Genomic DNA, 18261 nt, shown 5'->3' on the forward strand with positions numbered 1-18261 from the left:
TTCAATTAGAGAGAGATGGTATTATTGAGTACTTAATGAGTTGGGCTGGAATACTCCCTAAAGGTATCATAAGGTGATGTATGCCTTCAAGAAATTAGGACTACTGTAAGTGGACCAGTAAAGAAGGTAAGAAAAGATGCCCAGGGCACTGAAAGAGTACTATGGTAATCTCAGTGGTAATGTAAAATCACCCTGTGCATAACTCCTACGAAAACTACACACTTAAATATACTTTCCCAATGCGACGTAACTAGATCATTCAAAGTCGGTCAGAAAAGGCTTCTTTGATTTCGTGCTTCATCCCCTCTCAAGCAAGGGCCAATTCTCCATGGTGATCCGTGAGGGATTAATACCTAATCCTGTATGGAAACACTTTAATGTTAGTATTGGAGGCAGAATTCACTAGCCGCTTTTTGCACTAAGTAGCATTTCTACCTCTGTTAGTTTACTGGTTCATTGATGTCCATTAACAAATGTCAAGCCGGTGGCTTAAAATAAACTTCTTAGTCATTCTCTTGGTCATTTGGAATAATGCAAATCCCGTTGGCAGATTTATACAGCGTTAAGGCTCCATTTACAGTTCTGCAATTATTCAAACACAAACAAACTCTAACTATTGCTCCTCATGTTCATGAAATGTGTGGTTTACACCATTTATTTACCTGTGGACGATTAACATAGGCTATAGAAGTGACAAAACAGGTGAAGGTATCCAGCCCAATGTAACTAATTTGAAATAAAAGACTGATTTAGGTTGAATATGACATCAGTTCTCCCTTTGTCTTTGTTTCAAGGTGACAGGGAGGCTGGTCTTTTCAACATATCTGTCTATGACATTTATCCTCCATAGACCTCATTGGACAAGATGCACCTCTGACCCTATGTTCTGTTAACTATGACATTGAGACTGCTGAACATTCCTACAACCCTGGCCATTCAACTGTTTCTATGAAACACCTGTCATCATGACCACATATAACCACTGGGAAAGAGAGAAAGAGAGAAAGAGAGAGAGAGAGAGAGAGAGAGAGAGAGAGAGAGAGAGAGAGAGAGAGAGAGAGAGAGAGAGAGAGAGAGAGAGAGAGAGAGAGAGAGAGAGAGAGAGAGAGAGAGAGAGAGAGAGATAAAGAGATAAAGATAAAAATACATGCTTACTGTTGTAAATAATGGAGCGCATTACAAGTGCTGTGAATCAGTAGGTAAACTCCCATTTAGATGTACTAAAATTTACCTGAACTTGATCTCAGACTCCAGGCCATCACACAATACATTACATTAAGGAAAGCTCTAATGGGTGCCATGTCAGCCACTGTGACTTTTCTATAGTCTCAGGTCCAAAACATTTCACATTAAGTAGCCTACACTTCAATGAAAGCTAAATTGTGCATATTCACCTGCTTGATGTATGACTGACATAGATGTATGATATATGAAAACCAGCTTTCACAGTGATAACAAGCCAACTGATGGGGAAGATCACAATAATTATGAATGACACATAATCATATAACTTGGTCTTAGTGAAATACTAATAGTTACAATCATGTTATACGTTAGTATACTTAAAGATAATTTAAATTACAAATCTGTGTGTGTTTAAAACATGAGAAAAGTCATCCGTCTAAGTTCTCCTCAGGAGTCCTATTTAGGCCTACCATTTGAACAAGGCATTATGGGAACCATGTAGGCAAATACTCTTGCATCTTAATTTTTCCATTAGCATGCCTCTTGTGCTCTAAACCAATGCAAACACAGCAGGGCATAATTTTAAATGCAACTTTAATGGTGAGTCTAATTAGTGTAAATTAGTATGGCTTGTAAACTCTGAGAAATGTTAATGCAGCTCAATATCAATCTATCCTTGCATGGATGGTGTGTCAATACACCCAGTCACCACAAAGATACAGCCGTCCTTCCTGACTCAGTTGCCAGAGAGAAAGGAAACCGCTCAGGAATTTCACCATGAGCCCAATGGTGACTTTAATAGTTTAAAAGTTTTGGCTCCCGAGTTGCAGAGTGGTCTAAGGCACTGCATTTCAGTGCTAGAGGCATCACTACAGATCCTGGTTCGATTCCAGGCTGTATCACAACCGTCCGTGATTGGGAGTCCCATGGGGCGGCATACAATTGGCCCAGTGTTGTCCGGGTTAGGGTTTGGCCAGGGTAGGCCGTAAATAAGAATTTGTTGTTAACTGACTTGCCTAGTTACATAAGGGTTAAATCATTTAAAAAAAATAATAATAATGGCTGTGATAGGAGAAAACTGAGGATGGATTAACAACATTGTAATTACTCTACGATACTAACCTAAATGACAAAATAAAAAATATTCCAAAATGTGCGTCCTATTTGCAATAAGGCACTAAAGTAAAACTTCAAAAATTGTGGAAAAGAAATTAACTTATGTCCTGAATACAAAGTGTTACAATATGTTTGGGGCAAATCCAACACAACACATCAGTGAGTACCACTCTTCATATTTTCAAGAATGGTCGTGGCTGCATCATGTTATGGGTATGTTTGTCATCGGCAAGGACTAGTGAGTTTTTTTGGGGATAAAAATAAATGGAATAGAGCTAAGTATAGGAACAATCCTAGAGGAAAACCTGGTTCAGTCTTCTTTCCAACAGACACTGGGAAACAAATTCACCTTCAGCAGGACAATAACCTAAAACACAAGGCCAAATATACACTAGAGTTGCTTACCAAGACATAACATATTCCTGAGTGGCCCAGTTACAGTTTTGACTTAAATCTACTTGAAAATGGCTGTCCAGCAATAACCAACAACCAACTTGACAGAGCTTGAAGAATTTAAAAAAGAATAACGGGCAAATATTGCACAATCCAGGTGTGCAAAGCTCTTACAGACTTACCCAGAAAGACTCACAGCTGTAATCGCTGCCAAAGGTGATTCTAACATGTATTGACTCAGGGGGTTGAATACAGGATAAAGCAAGTTAATGTTTTATTTTTCATTATTTGTATTTTTTTATGGTTGAATTTTTCTTCCACTTTGACATTACAGAGTATCTTCTGTAGATCGTTGACAAAAAATCCCACTTTGGAGGAAATTAGCTTTTAAAACTGCAAAAAAATCTCTCCACCCCATGGCAAAATGGGTAGAATTGCAGAAAACTTGCTTTAAAGGTCCAATGCAACCATTTTTATCAAATTCTCAAATAATTTCTAGGTAACAATTAAGTACCTTACTATGATTGTTTTTATTTCGCTAGAACTGTCTGGGAGTGGCCTGAGTGGGAGGAAGAACATTGAAAATTAGCTGCTATTGGCAGAGAGGTCAAGAAAATCGCTCTCTTGTTGGTCTATTAACAAATTTAATGCAAGGTGACGTCACCATGGAAAGCCATGAGACTGAAAAATAGGCAGAAATTTCTGGCGAGCTTTTCCAACAGCTCTTACACTAAAAGGGCATTATCATCATGTTCACAATTTCACAGTAGTATTCCAACCTGAGAGTATGAATATATATATACTGATCAAAAATATACCCGCAACATGTAAAGTGTTGGACCCATGTTTCATGAGCTGAAATAAAAGATCCCAGAAATGTTAAATACACACAAAAAGCTTATTTCTCTCAAATTTTAGGCACAAATTTGATTACATCCTTGTTAGCGAGCATTTCTCCTTTGCAAAGATAGTCCATCCACCTGACAAGTGTGACATATCAAGAAGCTGATTAAAAAGCATGATCATTACACAGGTGCACCTTGTGCGGGGAGAATAAAAGGCCACAATAAAATGTGCAGTTTTGTCACACAACACAATGCCACAGATGTCTCATGTTTTGAGGCAGCTTGCAATTGGCATGATGACTGCAGGAAGGTCCACCAGAGCTGTTGCCAGAGAATTGAATGTTCATTTCTCAACCAACGTCGTTTTAGAGAATTTGGCAGTACATCCCACAGGCATCACAACCACAGAACACGTTTAACCACGCCAGCCCAGGACCTCCACATCTGGCTTCTTAACCTGCGGGATCGTCTGAGACCAGCCACCCGGAGAGCTGATGAAACTGTGTGTTTGCACGACCAAAGAATGTCTGCACAGTCAGAAACCACCTCAGGGAAGCTCATCTGATTGTGTTCATCATCCTCACCAGGGTCTTGACCTGACTGTAGTTCGGTGTCGTAACCGACTTCAGTGGGAAAATGCTCACCTTCGATGGCCACTGGCAGGCTCGAGAAGTGTGCTCTTCACAGATGAATCCCAGTTTCAACTGTACCGGGCAGATGGCAGACGTGTTGGCAAGTCGTGTCGGCAAGTGGTTTCTGATGTCAACCTTGTGAACACAGTGCCCCATGGTGGCGGTGGGGTTATGGTATGGGCAGGCATAAGCTACAGACAAACATACTGTTGAAGTCAGAAGTTTACATACACCTTAGCCAAATACATTTAAACTCAGTTTTTCACAATTCCTGACATTAAATCCTAGTAAATATTCCCTATCTTAGGTCAGTTAGGATCACCACTTTATTTTAAGAATGTGAAATGTCAGAATAATAGTAGAGAGAATTATATATTTCAGCTTTTATTTCTTTCATCACATTCCCATTGGGTCAGAAGTTTACATACACTCAATTAGTATTTGGTAGCATTGCCTTTAAATTGCTTAACTTGGGTCAAATGTTTCAGGTAACCTTCCACAAGCTTTGCACAAAATATTGGGTGAATTTTGGCCCATTCCTCCTGACAGAGCTGGTGTAACTGAGTCAGGTTTGTAGGATCCTTGCTCGCACACGCTTTTTCAAGTCTGCCCACAAATTTTCTATAGGATTGAGGTCAGGGCTTTGTGATGGCCACTCCAATACCTTGACTTTGTTGTCCTTAAGCCATTTTGCCACAACTTTGGAAGTATGCTTGGGGTCATTGTCCATTTGGAAGACCAATTTGTGGAAGATCCATTTGTGACCAAGCTTTAACTTCCTGACAGATGTTTTGAGATTTTGCTTCAATATATCCACATCATTTTCCTGCCTCATGATGCCAGCAATTTTGTGAAGTGCACCAGTCCCTCCTGGAGCAAAGCACCCCCACAACATGATGCTGCCACCCCCGTGCTTCACGGTTGGGATGGTGTTCTTCAGCCTGCAAGCCTCCCCTTTTTCCTCCAAACATAACAATGGTCATTATGGCCAAACAGACCAGAGGACATTTCTCCAAAAAGTATGATCTTTGTCCCCATGTGCAGTTGCAAAACCGTAGGTTTTGGAGCAGTGGCTTCTTCCTTGCTGAGCGGCCTTTCAGGTTATGTCGATATAGGACTCGTTTTACTGTGGATATAGATACTTTTGTACCCGTTTCCTCCAGAATCTTCAAAAGGTCCTTTGCTGTTGTTCTGGGATTGATTTGCACTTTTCGCACCAAAGTACGTTCATCTCTAGGAGACAGAACACGTCTCCTTCCTGAGCGTTATGATGACTTCATGGTCCCATGGTGTTTACACTTACTTAATATTGTTTGTACAGATGAACGTGGTACCTTCAGGCATTTGGAAATTGCTCCCAAGGATGAACCAGACTTGTGGAGGTCTACAAATATTTTTCTGAGGTCTTGGCTGATTTCTTTTGATTTTTCCATGATGTCAAGCAAAGAGGCACTGAGTTTGAAGGTAGGCCTTGAAATACATCCACAGGTACACCCAATTGACTGAAATTATGTCAATTAGCCTATCAGAAGCTTCTAAAGCCATGACATCATTTTCTTGGATTTTCCAAGCTGTTTAAAGGCACAGTCAACTTAGTGTATGTAAACTTCTGACCCACTGGAATTGTGATACAGTGAATGATAAGTGAAATAGCCTGTCTGTAAAAACTTGCCAAAACTATAGTTTGTTAACAAGAAATGTGTGGAGTGGTTGAAAAACGCGTTTTAATGGCACCAACCTAAGTGTCTGTAAACTTCCGACTTCAACTGTAATTGCATTTTATCGAGGGAAATTTAAACACAGAGATACAGTGATGAGATCCTGCCATTCATCCACCGCCATCACCTCATGATTCAGCATGATAATGCATGGCCCCATGTCACAAGGATCTGAACACAATTCCCGGAAGCTGAAAATGTCCCACTTCTTCCATGGCATGCATACTCACTAGACATGTCACCAATTGAGCATGTTAGGGATGCTCTTTATCAACGTATACGACAGAGTTCCTGCCAATATCCAGCAACTTTGCACCGCCATTGAAGAGGAGTGGGACAACATTCCACAGGCCACAATAAACAGCCTAATCAATTATATGTGAAGGAGATGTGTCACGCTGCATGAGGCAAATAGTGGTCACACCAGATACTGACTGGTTTTCTTATCCACACCCCTAACTTTTTCTTAAGCATCTGTGACAAACAGTCATGTGAAATCCATATTTTAATATTTCTTATTTAACCTTTTTTTAACTAGGCATGTCAGTGAAGAACAAATTCTTATTTACAATGACGGCCTACACCGGCCAAACCCAGACGACGCTGGGCCAATTGTGTGTTGCCCTATGGGACTCCCCATCACATCCAGTTGTGATGCAGCCTGGATTCGAACCAGCGTGTCTGTAGTGACGCCTCTAGCACAGAGATGCAGTGCCTTAGACCGCTGCACCACTCAGGAGCTAAGGGCCTAATTTATTTATTTCAATTGACTAATTTCCTTATGTGAACTGTAACTCAGTAAAATCGTTGAAATTGTTACACGTTACGTTTATATTTTTGTTCAGTGTAGAAAACACAGGCAAATTATGTTTTGACTGCACTGGGCCTTTAAAATGGCCACATTGTCTCTATGCCCATGGTAAAATGTGTAGAATTGCAGGAAATTAACTTTAAAATACATTATTTTCTCTCTATCATCAAGAGGACAAGAGGAGGACCACAAACATATTTTGCGCAAGGTGGTTTTGGATCACCCCCAACCAAATCTCGCTAAGGGCCCTCAAAAGGCTAGAGCTGGTCCTAGAAGTAGAGGATGAAAAACAGAAGTGTTTTGGCCATTAAGGACCGGAAATTAACAGCCCTGCAGTAAATGAAACACCCGACTTCATCTGAAATAAGACTGTTGTCCATCTTGCCATCTCCTGGAGCCGTGAGACACGTTACTTTCTCACACACTGGTAAGCTACTCACAGTCTGGTTTCAGAAAGTATTTGTTCAATTAGCTGTATACGCAGAGAGGTTGCTATAAGCCTTTTGCAAACGTCATCATAATGATAGGGTGGGTCTGGGTCATGCCAAATGGAACTTGCGCGAGGGATTGCAGGAGTGCATGATGTGTGTATGATGATCCCGGAGAATTCGGTCCACAAGGAGCCTGACCATCCGCTGACAGTTTCCACAGGTACAGTACGCTGCATTTCTTTTCATTCACACAACGAATTGGTTTGATGCAGAAAACTATTGATTGACATTTGATGCTTGCTTGCCTTCATATTCTACCTGTTATCTCGAGGATGAGCAGATGGTTTGTGATCCTAGAGACAGACAGTGCATTAACAGTTTCATTAACTAGTAGATATGTTTGCAATATGCCTTTGAACTCTTGACTGTTTCAATGCATGAATGTTTATCCAAAACTGTAAATTGAAGTTTTTGACCGATGATCAATCAATTCTGTGTTATTAATACAGCCTATATTTGATTTATGCAGCAATGGATCTGATGGCAGACCAGAAAACCAGAACAGAGGAAGAACGTGGAAAAGAAATGGAAAGGAAAGGTGGAAATAAATGCTCTTTGGTAAGAGATGGTAAGTTTTCTAAAAGGAATTAACTTTACCTTACTGAAACAAATATCTAAAAGCAATGTTCTCAATGTCAAATATCTGACATTGTTTATTATTTACATATATAACTATTATGGTAGGCTTGATACAATACAGCCAAGTGAACACACGACTCAACCTAGTCTCAGAGCATTTTGTATGATTCTGTATGTAAATCTGAAACACTCATTTAGCATGATATGTTACGTTTCATATGGTATGTTTGAATTTGTGGATATCCATCACCCATTTCATACTATATGTTACAAATTTGCAAAACGTTCAATATGTTATGAATTTGTTAAACATACTACAGTAAATGTTACGAATTTGCAAAATGTGTGATATGTTATGAATTCTAGCTAGGTGGCTAACATTAGCTAAGCTAGGGGTTAAGGTTAGCGTTAAGTTTAGGAGTTAGGTTAAAGGGTTAAGGTTAGGTTTAGTTGAAGGGTTAGCTAAAAGGGTTAAAGCTAGCTAACATGCTAAGTAAACTCAGCAAAAAAAGAAACGTCCTCTCACTGTCACCTGTGTTATTTTCAGCAAACTTAACATGCGTGAATATTTGTATGAACATAACAAGATTCAACAACTGAGACATAAACTGAACAAGTTCCACAGACATGTGATTAACAGAAATGGAATAATGTGTCCCTGAACAAAGGGGGGGTCAAAATCAAAAGTAACAGTCAGTATCTGGTGTGGCCACCAGCTGCATTAAGTACTGCAGTGCATCTCCTCCTCGTGGACTGCACCAGATTTGCCAGTTCTTGCTGTGAGATATTCCCCCACTCTTCCACCAAGGCACCTGCAAGTTCCCGGACATTTCTGGGGGGAATGGCCCTAGCCCTCACCCTTCGATCCAACATGTCCCAGACGTGCTCAATGGGATTGAGATCTGGGCTCATTTCTCTGTCATTGCACTATGTTCAGCTGTGCGCCTGGTGATTGAACGGGCTACCAGGTGCAGATTTTTAAAATGTTTTTTAATGCCTTCAGGGGGATGCAATGAGTCCATTACCGGGTAGGGAGCACCCCCCCCCCCACCACCCAGGCCAAGTCAATAGGGGGCACCCCTGATCATTTTGGAAGGTTTTTAGAAAATGTCTTCCCTGTAATGCACAGTGTTGAGATTGCCTGCAATGAAAACAAGCTCAGTCCGATGATGCTGTGACACACCGCCCCAGACCATGACGGATCCTCCACCTCCAAATCAATCCAGAGTACAGGCCTCGGTGTAACGCTCATTCCTTCGACAATAAACGTGAATCCGACCATCATCCCTGATGAGACAAAACCGTGACTCATCAGTGAAGAGCACTTTTTGCCAGTCCTGTCTGGTCCAGCGACGGTGGGTTTGTGCCCATGTTGCCGGTGATGTCTGGTGAGGACCTGCCTTACAACAGGTCTACAAGCCCTTAGTCCAGCCTCTCTCAGCCTATTGCAGACAGTCTGAGCACTGATGGAAGGATTGTGCATTCCTGGTGTAACTCGGGCAGTTGTTGTTGCCATCCTGTACCTGTCCCGCAGGTGTGATGTTTCGATGTACCAATCCTGTGCAGGTGTTGTTACACGTGGTCTGCCACTGCGAGGACGATCAGCTGTCTGTCCTGTCTCCCTTTAGCTCTGTCTTAGGCGTCTCACAGTATGGACATTGCAATTTATTGCCCTGGCCACATCTGCAGTCCTCATGCCTCCTTGCAGCATGCCCAAGGCACGTTCACACAGATGAGCAGGGACACTGGACATCTTTCTTTTGGTGTTTTCAGAGTCAGTAGAAAGGCCTCTTTAGTGTCCTAAGTTTTCATAACTGTGACCTTAATTGCCTACCGTCTGTAAGATGTTAGTGTCTTAACGACCATTCCACAGGTGCATGTTCATTAATTGTTTATGGTTCATTGAACAAGCATGGGAAACAGTGTTAAACCCTTTACAATGAAGATCTGTGACGTTATTTGGAATTTTACGAATTATCTTTGAAAGACAGGGTCCTGAAATAGTGACGTTTCTTTTTTTGCTGAGTTTAGTTGGAAAGTAGCTAAAAAGCAGTAAGTAGTTGAAGTTGCTAAAATGCTAAAGTTGTCCATGATGAGACTCAAACTCGCAACTTTGATGAGACTCGAACAACCCACCCACCTCGACCCCCAAAAAATATAATAATTTAATGTTTGTCTTATGTAATCATCTGTCTTATCTAACCGAACCAAATGTAAGATATCATACTCATTAGAAATTCCCGGATTTACCTTTTTTATGTTCCGTCTAGTCTACGAGACCAGGCTGCACTACTACATACACTATATACACAAATTTATATGGACACCCCTTCAAATTAGTGGATTTGGCTATTTTAGCCAAACCTGTTGCTGACAGGTGTATACAATCGAGCACACAGTCATGCATCTCCATAGACAAACATTGGCAGTTGAATGGCCTTACTGAAGAGCTCAGTGACTTTGAACGTGGCACCATCATAGGATGCCACCTTTCTAACAAGTCCGTTTGTAAAATTTCTGCCCTGCTAGAGCCGCGAAGTGGTAGGCCACACAAGTTCACAGAATGGGACCGCAGCATGTTGAAGCGCGTAGTGCGTGAAAATCATTTGTCCTCGGTTGCAACACTCACTACCGAGTTCCAAACTGCCTCTGGAAGCAGCGTCAATACAATATATGTTTGTCGGGAGCTTAATGAAATGGGTTTCCATGGCCGAGCAGTCTCAAACAAGCCTAAGATCACCATACGCAATGCCAAGCATCGGCTGGAGTGGTGTAAAGCTCGACGCCATTGGACTATGGAGCATGGAAATGAGTTCTCTGGAGTGATGAATCACACTTCACTATCTGGCAGTCCAAAGGACTAATCTGGGTTTGGCGGATGCCAGGAAAATGCTACCTGCCCCAATGCATAGTGCCAACTGTAAAGTTTGTTGGAGGAGGAACAATGGTCTGGGGCTGTTTTTCATGGTTCGGGCTAGGCCCCTTAGTTCCAGTGAAGGGAAATCTTAACACTCCAGCATACAATAACATTGTATATGGTTCTGTGCTTCCAACTTTGTGGCAACAGTTTGGGGAAGGCAGTGTCCTGTTTCAGCATGACAATGCCTACGAGCATAAAATGAGGTCCATAAAGAAATGGTTTGTCGAGATCGGTGTGGAAGAACTTGACTGACCTGCAAAGAGCCCTGACCTCAAACCTATCGAACATCTTTGGGATGAATTGGAATGCTGACTGCGAGCCTAATAGCCCAACATCAGCAGCCGACCTCACTAATGCTCTTGTGGCTGAATGGAAGCAAATCTCCGCAGCAATGTTCCAACATCTAGTGGAAAGCCTTCCCAGAAGAGTGGAGGCTGTTAAGAGGTGTCCACATACTTTGGTCCTGTAGTGCAGCTAGTTACATCCCAACTTTTCATGAAAAAAGCTTTGTGATTCTGAAAGAGGCATTGTAGAAAGTGTAGCATGGAGGCAACAGTTAAAAAATGTATCTCATGCCTGCAGGCCTTATTTCTCTATTAGCTAATGGGCACAGACCAGCTGCAGTAGTTACCTCATTTATTAGCTTACCCAGGGGCATCTCAATGATTTTCAGCTCTGGTACGCGGCAGACTTCATTGATTCTGTAACTCCATGCATATTTCTACTATATCTCCTTTTGACTATTTAGTATAGAAAAAATTATGTGTATTCCTGTTTGGAAAATGTGTCAAACATGTTAATAAATCATAGGACATTAAATGTTAAATAAAAGGGAGACAAAAGTTATGGTAAATAAGTAATTTAGAATAGGTGGTAGAAAAATAAACAGGGTAGAGCAGCCAAAGCAATAATTCATTAATAAGCATTGAAATCGGTCTGTGAAAAGCAGATTGATCAACTATTCTGTTCCCTGTAAAACTGGAGATACAACTGATGAGATCATCAGAATCAAAGTGAAATATACCAAAACTGGGATATACAGTACATCACTGCGGCTTAGCTTTCAGAATAAATAAGTTGTGCACATTGAACAAGTTACAAATACACACTTCCTACCACTTCTCAGTGATTAGCATTGCTGGAAAATATAGACATACAGCAACGTTCTAAGTAATGTTAGCACTAATAGTGTTCAAGGAGGTCATAGTTTGCACACTACAAGGTACAGAAATTATACTGAATTACCTAGACCACCACACATCTCTATCACAAGATAGAGTGGAACCAAACTGTAGAGTGGTACCTGCTAAAGCCCCTAACAGCTGGACGTGCATGTCTGGTTTCATCACTGTGTAGATTTATGCTGTGGAAACTATGCTGCAATAGAGGATAGTTTAAAACCAAGCCTAGATGTTATTCTGTGCTGGGGAATGGACAGTTGTCAAGTTCAAGGGAGGTTATTCAATCTAAACTCTTTATAAGAGTTTTCAATCAATAATTTCCCCCACTGGATAGCTACATTGTTTTTCAGTGTATCCTGCTTCCCTGTTAAGTATTTTGTGAATGACAGTTTATTTTTATGGAAACGGACAGGGGCGCAACTTTCACTGGGGACGGGAGGGACATGTCCCCCCCACATTCTGAAATTGAAAAATAACAAATTATGTCCCCCCCACAGAGTTGTGTGTGTGCGTGCGTGTTGGTGGAATTAATACTCATTTGTGTGGATACCCAGAATATATTATTTCCTGTTTGATAGGGGAGGTTCTTAGCGAGGCCCCAGTCAGTGTCCGGAAGCTGAGCGTCATTCCAGAAAACGAGACAGATCCAGGGAAGTCTGACCCAGACCAGGCCTCCCATGATCCTCAGCGGCCCAGGGAAAAGGACAGCTCCACTTCTCTTTTCACTGTGAACAAGTACAGCAGGAAGTCCTCCTCATCAGACTCTCTCTCCACCTCCTCTCATCAGACTGACACAGGAGGTAAGTCACACAAGTTGCATTCACACCAGCCTCATGATTGAACAATTAAAATGTTATAATACACTCCACAGTCCAAGTGACAAAGACAAAGTTCCCCTAACACTGGTCTCTGTTTCATGGCAATTGTCTTCTAGAAACAGGTAGTCAGGACATTAGCAATAGGATATGCAGCAGCTCAAGACAAAGCTGTATACTCAATTCACATCCTGTATGGTCAAGCCACAGACTACTGGTTGATGTTTGTAACCCACTACTTAGTAAGAATTTAAAATGCGACCTATTACTAGCTTCATATTTTACTCTGCTGTAAGCATGTTTAAATGCATTTTTATTATACATTATTAAAATGTGTGAATAATTCAGATACAGAAACGACAGTAGAAGAAAATCCTATAATGTAAAAACTTGTCACTTAATGAAGCAACACAATTGATTGCATATGTACTTGAATTATTTAAAACATAGATCAGGAAAATTGCGATGCACTGATTAGATACATATTTATTAAGCAATTGATTCAAAATGATGTTTCAGTACATAGTTGTAGAGATGTTGGTGTATGGAATAGATTATGAAAGTTAGACTTTTTTTTAAATGTATTTGGACACTTATCCAAATAGCCTGGCATATGTTGCATATCTAGTTATACTGCACTTGTGTGTTGCAAAGCTGTTTATATTATAGCATTATCCCCTAATTCTAACTGATTAACAGTTATAAAGACCAACTCCCAATGCATTTCTCAGCAACAACCCACATTATTGCTGTCTCTTCATGGTCATCATTTTAGCCCAGTGACCTCATGTTAAATGGCACCCAGGGGGTAGCAAGGGTGCTGGGAAGACCCACAGCACGTTGTTTCAGAGCAGCCACGGTGCAACTTTAGAATGTTCCTAGTGAAAGACCCATAGAGGCTGATGGTAATTGATTACGTCTCCAAACAGCTTCCTCAGTTGTCTCCCTGTAAGGGAGTGAGAGGTGATTTGCTAAATTATGCATGTGTAAAGGAAAGCCCAGGGAGAGCGTGGAAGCTTTTAAAATGTTCAAAACAATAAGTGAGGACTGACAGCATGCAGGTCTTTTAGGAGCACAGTCGATCTATGTCCTGAAGACAAATCCCAAGGTATAGGGGCTGGCTGTTGGAAGCATTTATTACAGCACAGACTTTTAAATGGGTCACAGTTATGGATTGTCTAGGCTGCACATTTTTTTAGGAGATAGCATTTTCCTGTCACATTTTTGGGAATATAATGTCCTTAAATAGACATCTTAATACATTCATAGTATGTCCTAATTTCAGTTATTAATTCAATAAAAATGAACAACTTATAAAGTTAAAGGGTTCAGCATTATCTATGTATAGTTTAATGTTGTACTAGAATCTGATCGCTCTTAATGTTCTCCCATGTTTTCCCCTCTTCCTCTCAGCTGACTGTGCAGGGATTGTCCTGAGCTGCCTCTTCTGTAGGTTCTACGATCTGTTCCTCATGTTGCCAAACTCCTGTGAGGAAGCCACCTATTGCTGCTGCCCTTCCTACAGACAGTACTCCTCCTCAGTGGAGGCCATACCTAGCAATGACTGCAACTGTAACTTTGACTTTGACTGTGGCCTGTTTGACACCTGTCAAGAGACAGGTGAGTTTCTGGAGCTGGCTATGGAGCTTTCTGAGATATGTTATCGCTAGCTATCCTTAACGTTATGGGCTGAAGAACAAGGAGGCTAAGCTAGGGCGAACCTGCAGTCATGGCACAGCATATGTTCAACAAATAGGCCTAAGAATATGTTGCTAACATGGGGACCTGGACTGATGTTAAACTGGGAATTTACAAGGCTTTAACAGTCAGCCACACCTTGCAGTTAAGAGAGAATGGCTGCTCTTCATCATCTATGAACAAAATAAATAATCCTTTTCATTATGGACTTGCAATCACTGAAGGATGGTAGAGGGGTCAAACCATGACTTTTAGATGGGTCAAACCATGACCTTAACTAGTTACCTTGTATCAGCACGACATTGACCTAGCTTGCTGCATGTGTAGTATTGTATGTGTTAGCAAATCTAAGCCTATGTGCTGAGGTCCTAACTGCAGAGAACAGTGATGTACACAGTGGACAATGCCTGCTCAGAGGGTTGTGGATTCCACCCCTGAAGTGTTGTATACCAACAGACACCTCAGCTTCTGCATGTCAGTTCCTTTTTCTTTTTTTCTGAAATACCCAAAAATCTTAAAGCCTTTCTTGTTCACAGGTCTATTTCAATGTAGTGTCATTGTTACCACAGAAACAGTTAGAGATGGCATGTCTAGGACATGTCTAGGACACTCGTCCGTGTAGTTCCCATCGAACTCTGTTCGTGAAGATGGTCCTCTCAAGTGGCGGCTGACTGTTTGGATCACTTCAATCTGAAATGGGTCCTTGTCATATAATAGTACATGAACACTGGAGTATTGGTGGGTATGTCACTCTCTCTAGGTAAAGTACACAGCAAGAGCAGCATGAAGTAATGCATCATCTGTTTCTCTGGGAGGTCAAGCAGACAGGGCCCGTCTACTCTTCATCACCATGGACACCGAGGGTTATTATGTTTCTCTGGGAGGTCAGGCAGACAGGGCCCGTCTACTCTTCATCACCATGGACACCGAGGGTTATTATGTTTCTCTGGGAGGTCAGGCAGACAGGGCCCGTCTACTCTTCATCACCATGGACACCGAGGGTTATTATGTTTCTCTGGGAGGTCAGGCAGACAGGGCCCGTCTACTCTTCACCACCATGCACACCGAGGGTTATTATGTTTCTCTACTCGCTAAACATTTATTTTCTGTTATCAGATGTGAGGACCAACAGTGTAATCCTGCTGTACAAACAAGAAGAAAGTCACAGCCCAGTTGTCTGAGACACTGAGCTCATGTAATGCTGTTGTATTGTTTGCTGAGAGTTACAAAGTTATACTGGTTTATATGAAAATGCATATGGAGAGTATTTGTGAAAAAACACGAAAGCTTTTGATTGTGAACGTTAGGCTAAACTATTGTATGAAAACTGGATCTTGACGTTTTAAGAGGACTTAACCACAGTATGCTAAAATTAAATTGGTGACACTCCTGCCTAGACCGCAGTAGAGTAGAACAAATAGTAACACTGTATGCAGACACCTAATGACCATGTTTAGTAAGCATTTTGTGCAGAATGAGAACGCTGCTTGTGACCAATTTGCTTATTAACTGCAGCGGCACAATTACAAAGCTGACTACTCCAGCTAATACTGCACCATAAAATCTATTGAAGGTCCTTTGTGGGTTTTTAAAACATAAAGTGTGTCTGCATAAACAGATGCTTGGCTTAAACTGAAAACATCTGCCCGTCTTAAACTCGCTGGAACTCTTTCAAATTACCTGATAGCTTGGGGAGCAGCATGGGTTTTAGGATCTCTAATGCATTTTAATCACATCCAAATGGCCTGTCCTTTAGAGCCCCGGTTCACAGGATGTCCCAGCTAGATGTCCCAGCTCAGTCCAGGAGGAGAGGAGGAGGTCAAGTGGCTGTCATTGCTTTGTACTGTACCACATGCATGCGGTTAAATGGCTGCTCACAGAATAGTGTTGACCTTATCTTGCACGTCTCACCACTGTTCACAGCTGAACTCAAAACACGTGTGCAAAGAGTCTAATCTTTTAACATCGGCTTTGTTCTTGTGGTTGTATAATGATGTGCTGGGATAATTCTCCATTATTGTGTTTAGTGATGCTAGACTTGCATTAAATAAAGTTTATCTTATTATCTGCTGTGTTAGCTGGCATGTTGACATGCATCTCTGCTCTCTAATCGGATGTGAGTTTTTCTTTGGAGTTTGAGGCCCCAATCGCTTTATTATTGTGATGCAGGCTCTTCCTCCACAGCCCTAATACAACCTCCCCTCAGACCCTCTCACACAGGCCTAATACAACCTCCCCTCAGACCATCTCACACAGCCCTAATACAACCTCCCCTCAGACACTCTGACACAGCCCTAATACAACCTACTCTGAGACCCTCTCACACAGCCCTAATACAACCTCCCCTCAGACACTCTGACACAGCCCTAATACAACCTACTCTGAGACCCTCTGACACAGCCCTAATAAACCTACACTTAGACCCTCTCACACAGCTCTAATACAACCTACTCTGAGACCCTCTCACACAGCCCTAATACAACCTCCCCTCAGACCCTCTCACACAGCCCTAATACAACCTCCCCTCAGACACTCTGACACAGCCCTAATACAACCTACTCTGAGACCCTCTCACACAGCCCTAATACAACCTCCCCTCAGACCATCTCACACAGCCCTAATACAACCTACTCTTAGACCCTCTCACACAGCCCTAATACAACCTACTCTTAGACCCTCTCACATAGCCATAATACAACCTCCCCTCAGACCCTCTCACACAGCCCTAATACAACCTCCCCTCAGACACTCTCACACAGCCCTAATACATCCTCCCCTCAGACCCTCTCACACAGCCCTAATACAACCTATTCTGAGACCCTCTCACACAACCCTAATACAACCTCCCCTCAGACCCTCTCACACATCCCTAATACAACCTCCCCTCAGACACTCTCACACAGCCCTAATACAACCTCCACTCAGACCCTCTCACACAGCACTAATACAACCTCCCCTCAGACCCTCTCACACAGCCCTAATACAACCTCCCCTCAGACACTCTCACACAGCCCTAATACAATCTCCCCACAAACCCTCTCACACAGCCCTAATACAACCTCCCCTCAGACACTCTCACACAGCCCTAATACAACCTCCCCTCAGACCCTCTCACACAGCCCTAATACAACCTCCCCTCAGACCCTCTCACACAGCCCTAATACAACCTTCCATCAGACCCTCTCACACAGCCCTAATACAACCTCCCCTCAGACCCTCTCACACAGCCCTACTACAATCTCCCCTCAGACACTCTCACACAGCCCTAATACAACCTCCCCTCAGACACTCTCACACAGCCCTAATACAACCTCCCCTCAGACCCTCTCACACAGCCCTAATACAACCTCCCATCGGACCCTCTCACACAGCCCTAATACAACCTCCCCTCAGACCCTCTCACACAGCCCTAATACAACCTCCCCTCAGACCCTCTCACACAGCCCTAATACAACCTCCCCTCAGACACTCTCACACAGCCCTAATACAATCTCCCCTCAGACCCTCTCACACAGCCCTAATACAACCTCCCCTCAGACACTCTCACACAGCCCTAATACATCCTCCCCTCAGACCCTCTCACACAGCCCTAATACAACCTCCCCTCAGACACTCTCACACAGCCCTAATACAACCTCCCCTCAGACCCTCTCACACAGCCCTAATACAACCTCCCCTCAGACCCTCTCACACAGCCCTAATACAACCTCCCCTCAGACCCTCTCACACAGCCCTAATACAACCTCCCATCGGACCCTCTCACACAGCCCTAATACAACCTCCCCTCAGACCCTCTCACACAGCCCTAATACAACCTCCCCTCAGACCCTCTCACACAGCCCTAATACAACCTCCCCTCAGACACTCTCACACAGCC

The 18261-nt window shown here is 42.5% G+C and overlaps 1 protein-coding gene across 1 annotated transcript; it reads left to right on the forward strand.

Moving 5' to 3' along the window:
• The first annotated feature begins 7272 nt into the window (after positions 1 to 7272).
• On the forward strand, positions 7273 to 16378 carry mdfic2 (MyoD family inhibitor domain containing 2). The gene is made up of 4 exons (XM_071361835.1): positions 7273 to 7351; positions 7661 to 7759; positions 12450 to 12671; positions 14100 to 16378. Exons 1-4 carry the CDS (start codon positions 7291 to 7293, stop codon positions 14354 to 14356), a joined length of 639 nt encoding a protein of 212 aa, XP_071217936.1. The 5' UTR covers positions 7273 to 7290; the 3' UTR covers positions 14357 to 16378.
• Positions 16379 to 18261: the final 1883 nt, after the last annotated feature.

This window comes from Salvelinus alpinus, chromosome 2 (genome assembly GCF_045679555.1).
Source record: "Salvelinus alpinus chromosome 2, SLU_Salpinus.1, whole genome shotgun sequence".
In the NCBI taxonomy this organism is placed as follows: Eukaryota; Metazoa; Chordata; class Actinopteri; order Salmoniformes; family Salmonidae; genus Salvelinus; species Salvelinus alpinus.

Coding starts and splice junctions, on each gene's coding strand:
- mdfic2 (XM_071361835.1), top strand. CDS start 7,291: ATGATGATCCCGGAGAATTCGGTCCACAAGGAGCCTGACCATCCGCTG. Junction 7,760..12,449: donor ATGCTCTTTGGTAAGAGATG/GTAAGTTTTCTA, acceptor CCTGTTTGATAG/GGGAGGTTCTTAGCGAGGCC. Junction 12,672..14,099: donor TCATCAGACTGACACAGGAG/GTAAGTCACACA, acceptor TCTTCCTCTCAG/CTGACTGTGCAGGGATTGTC.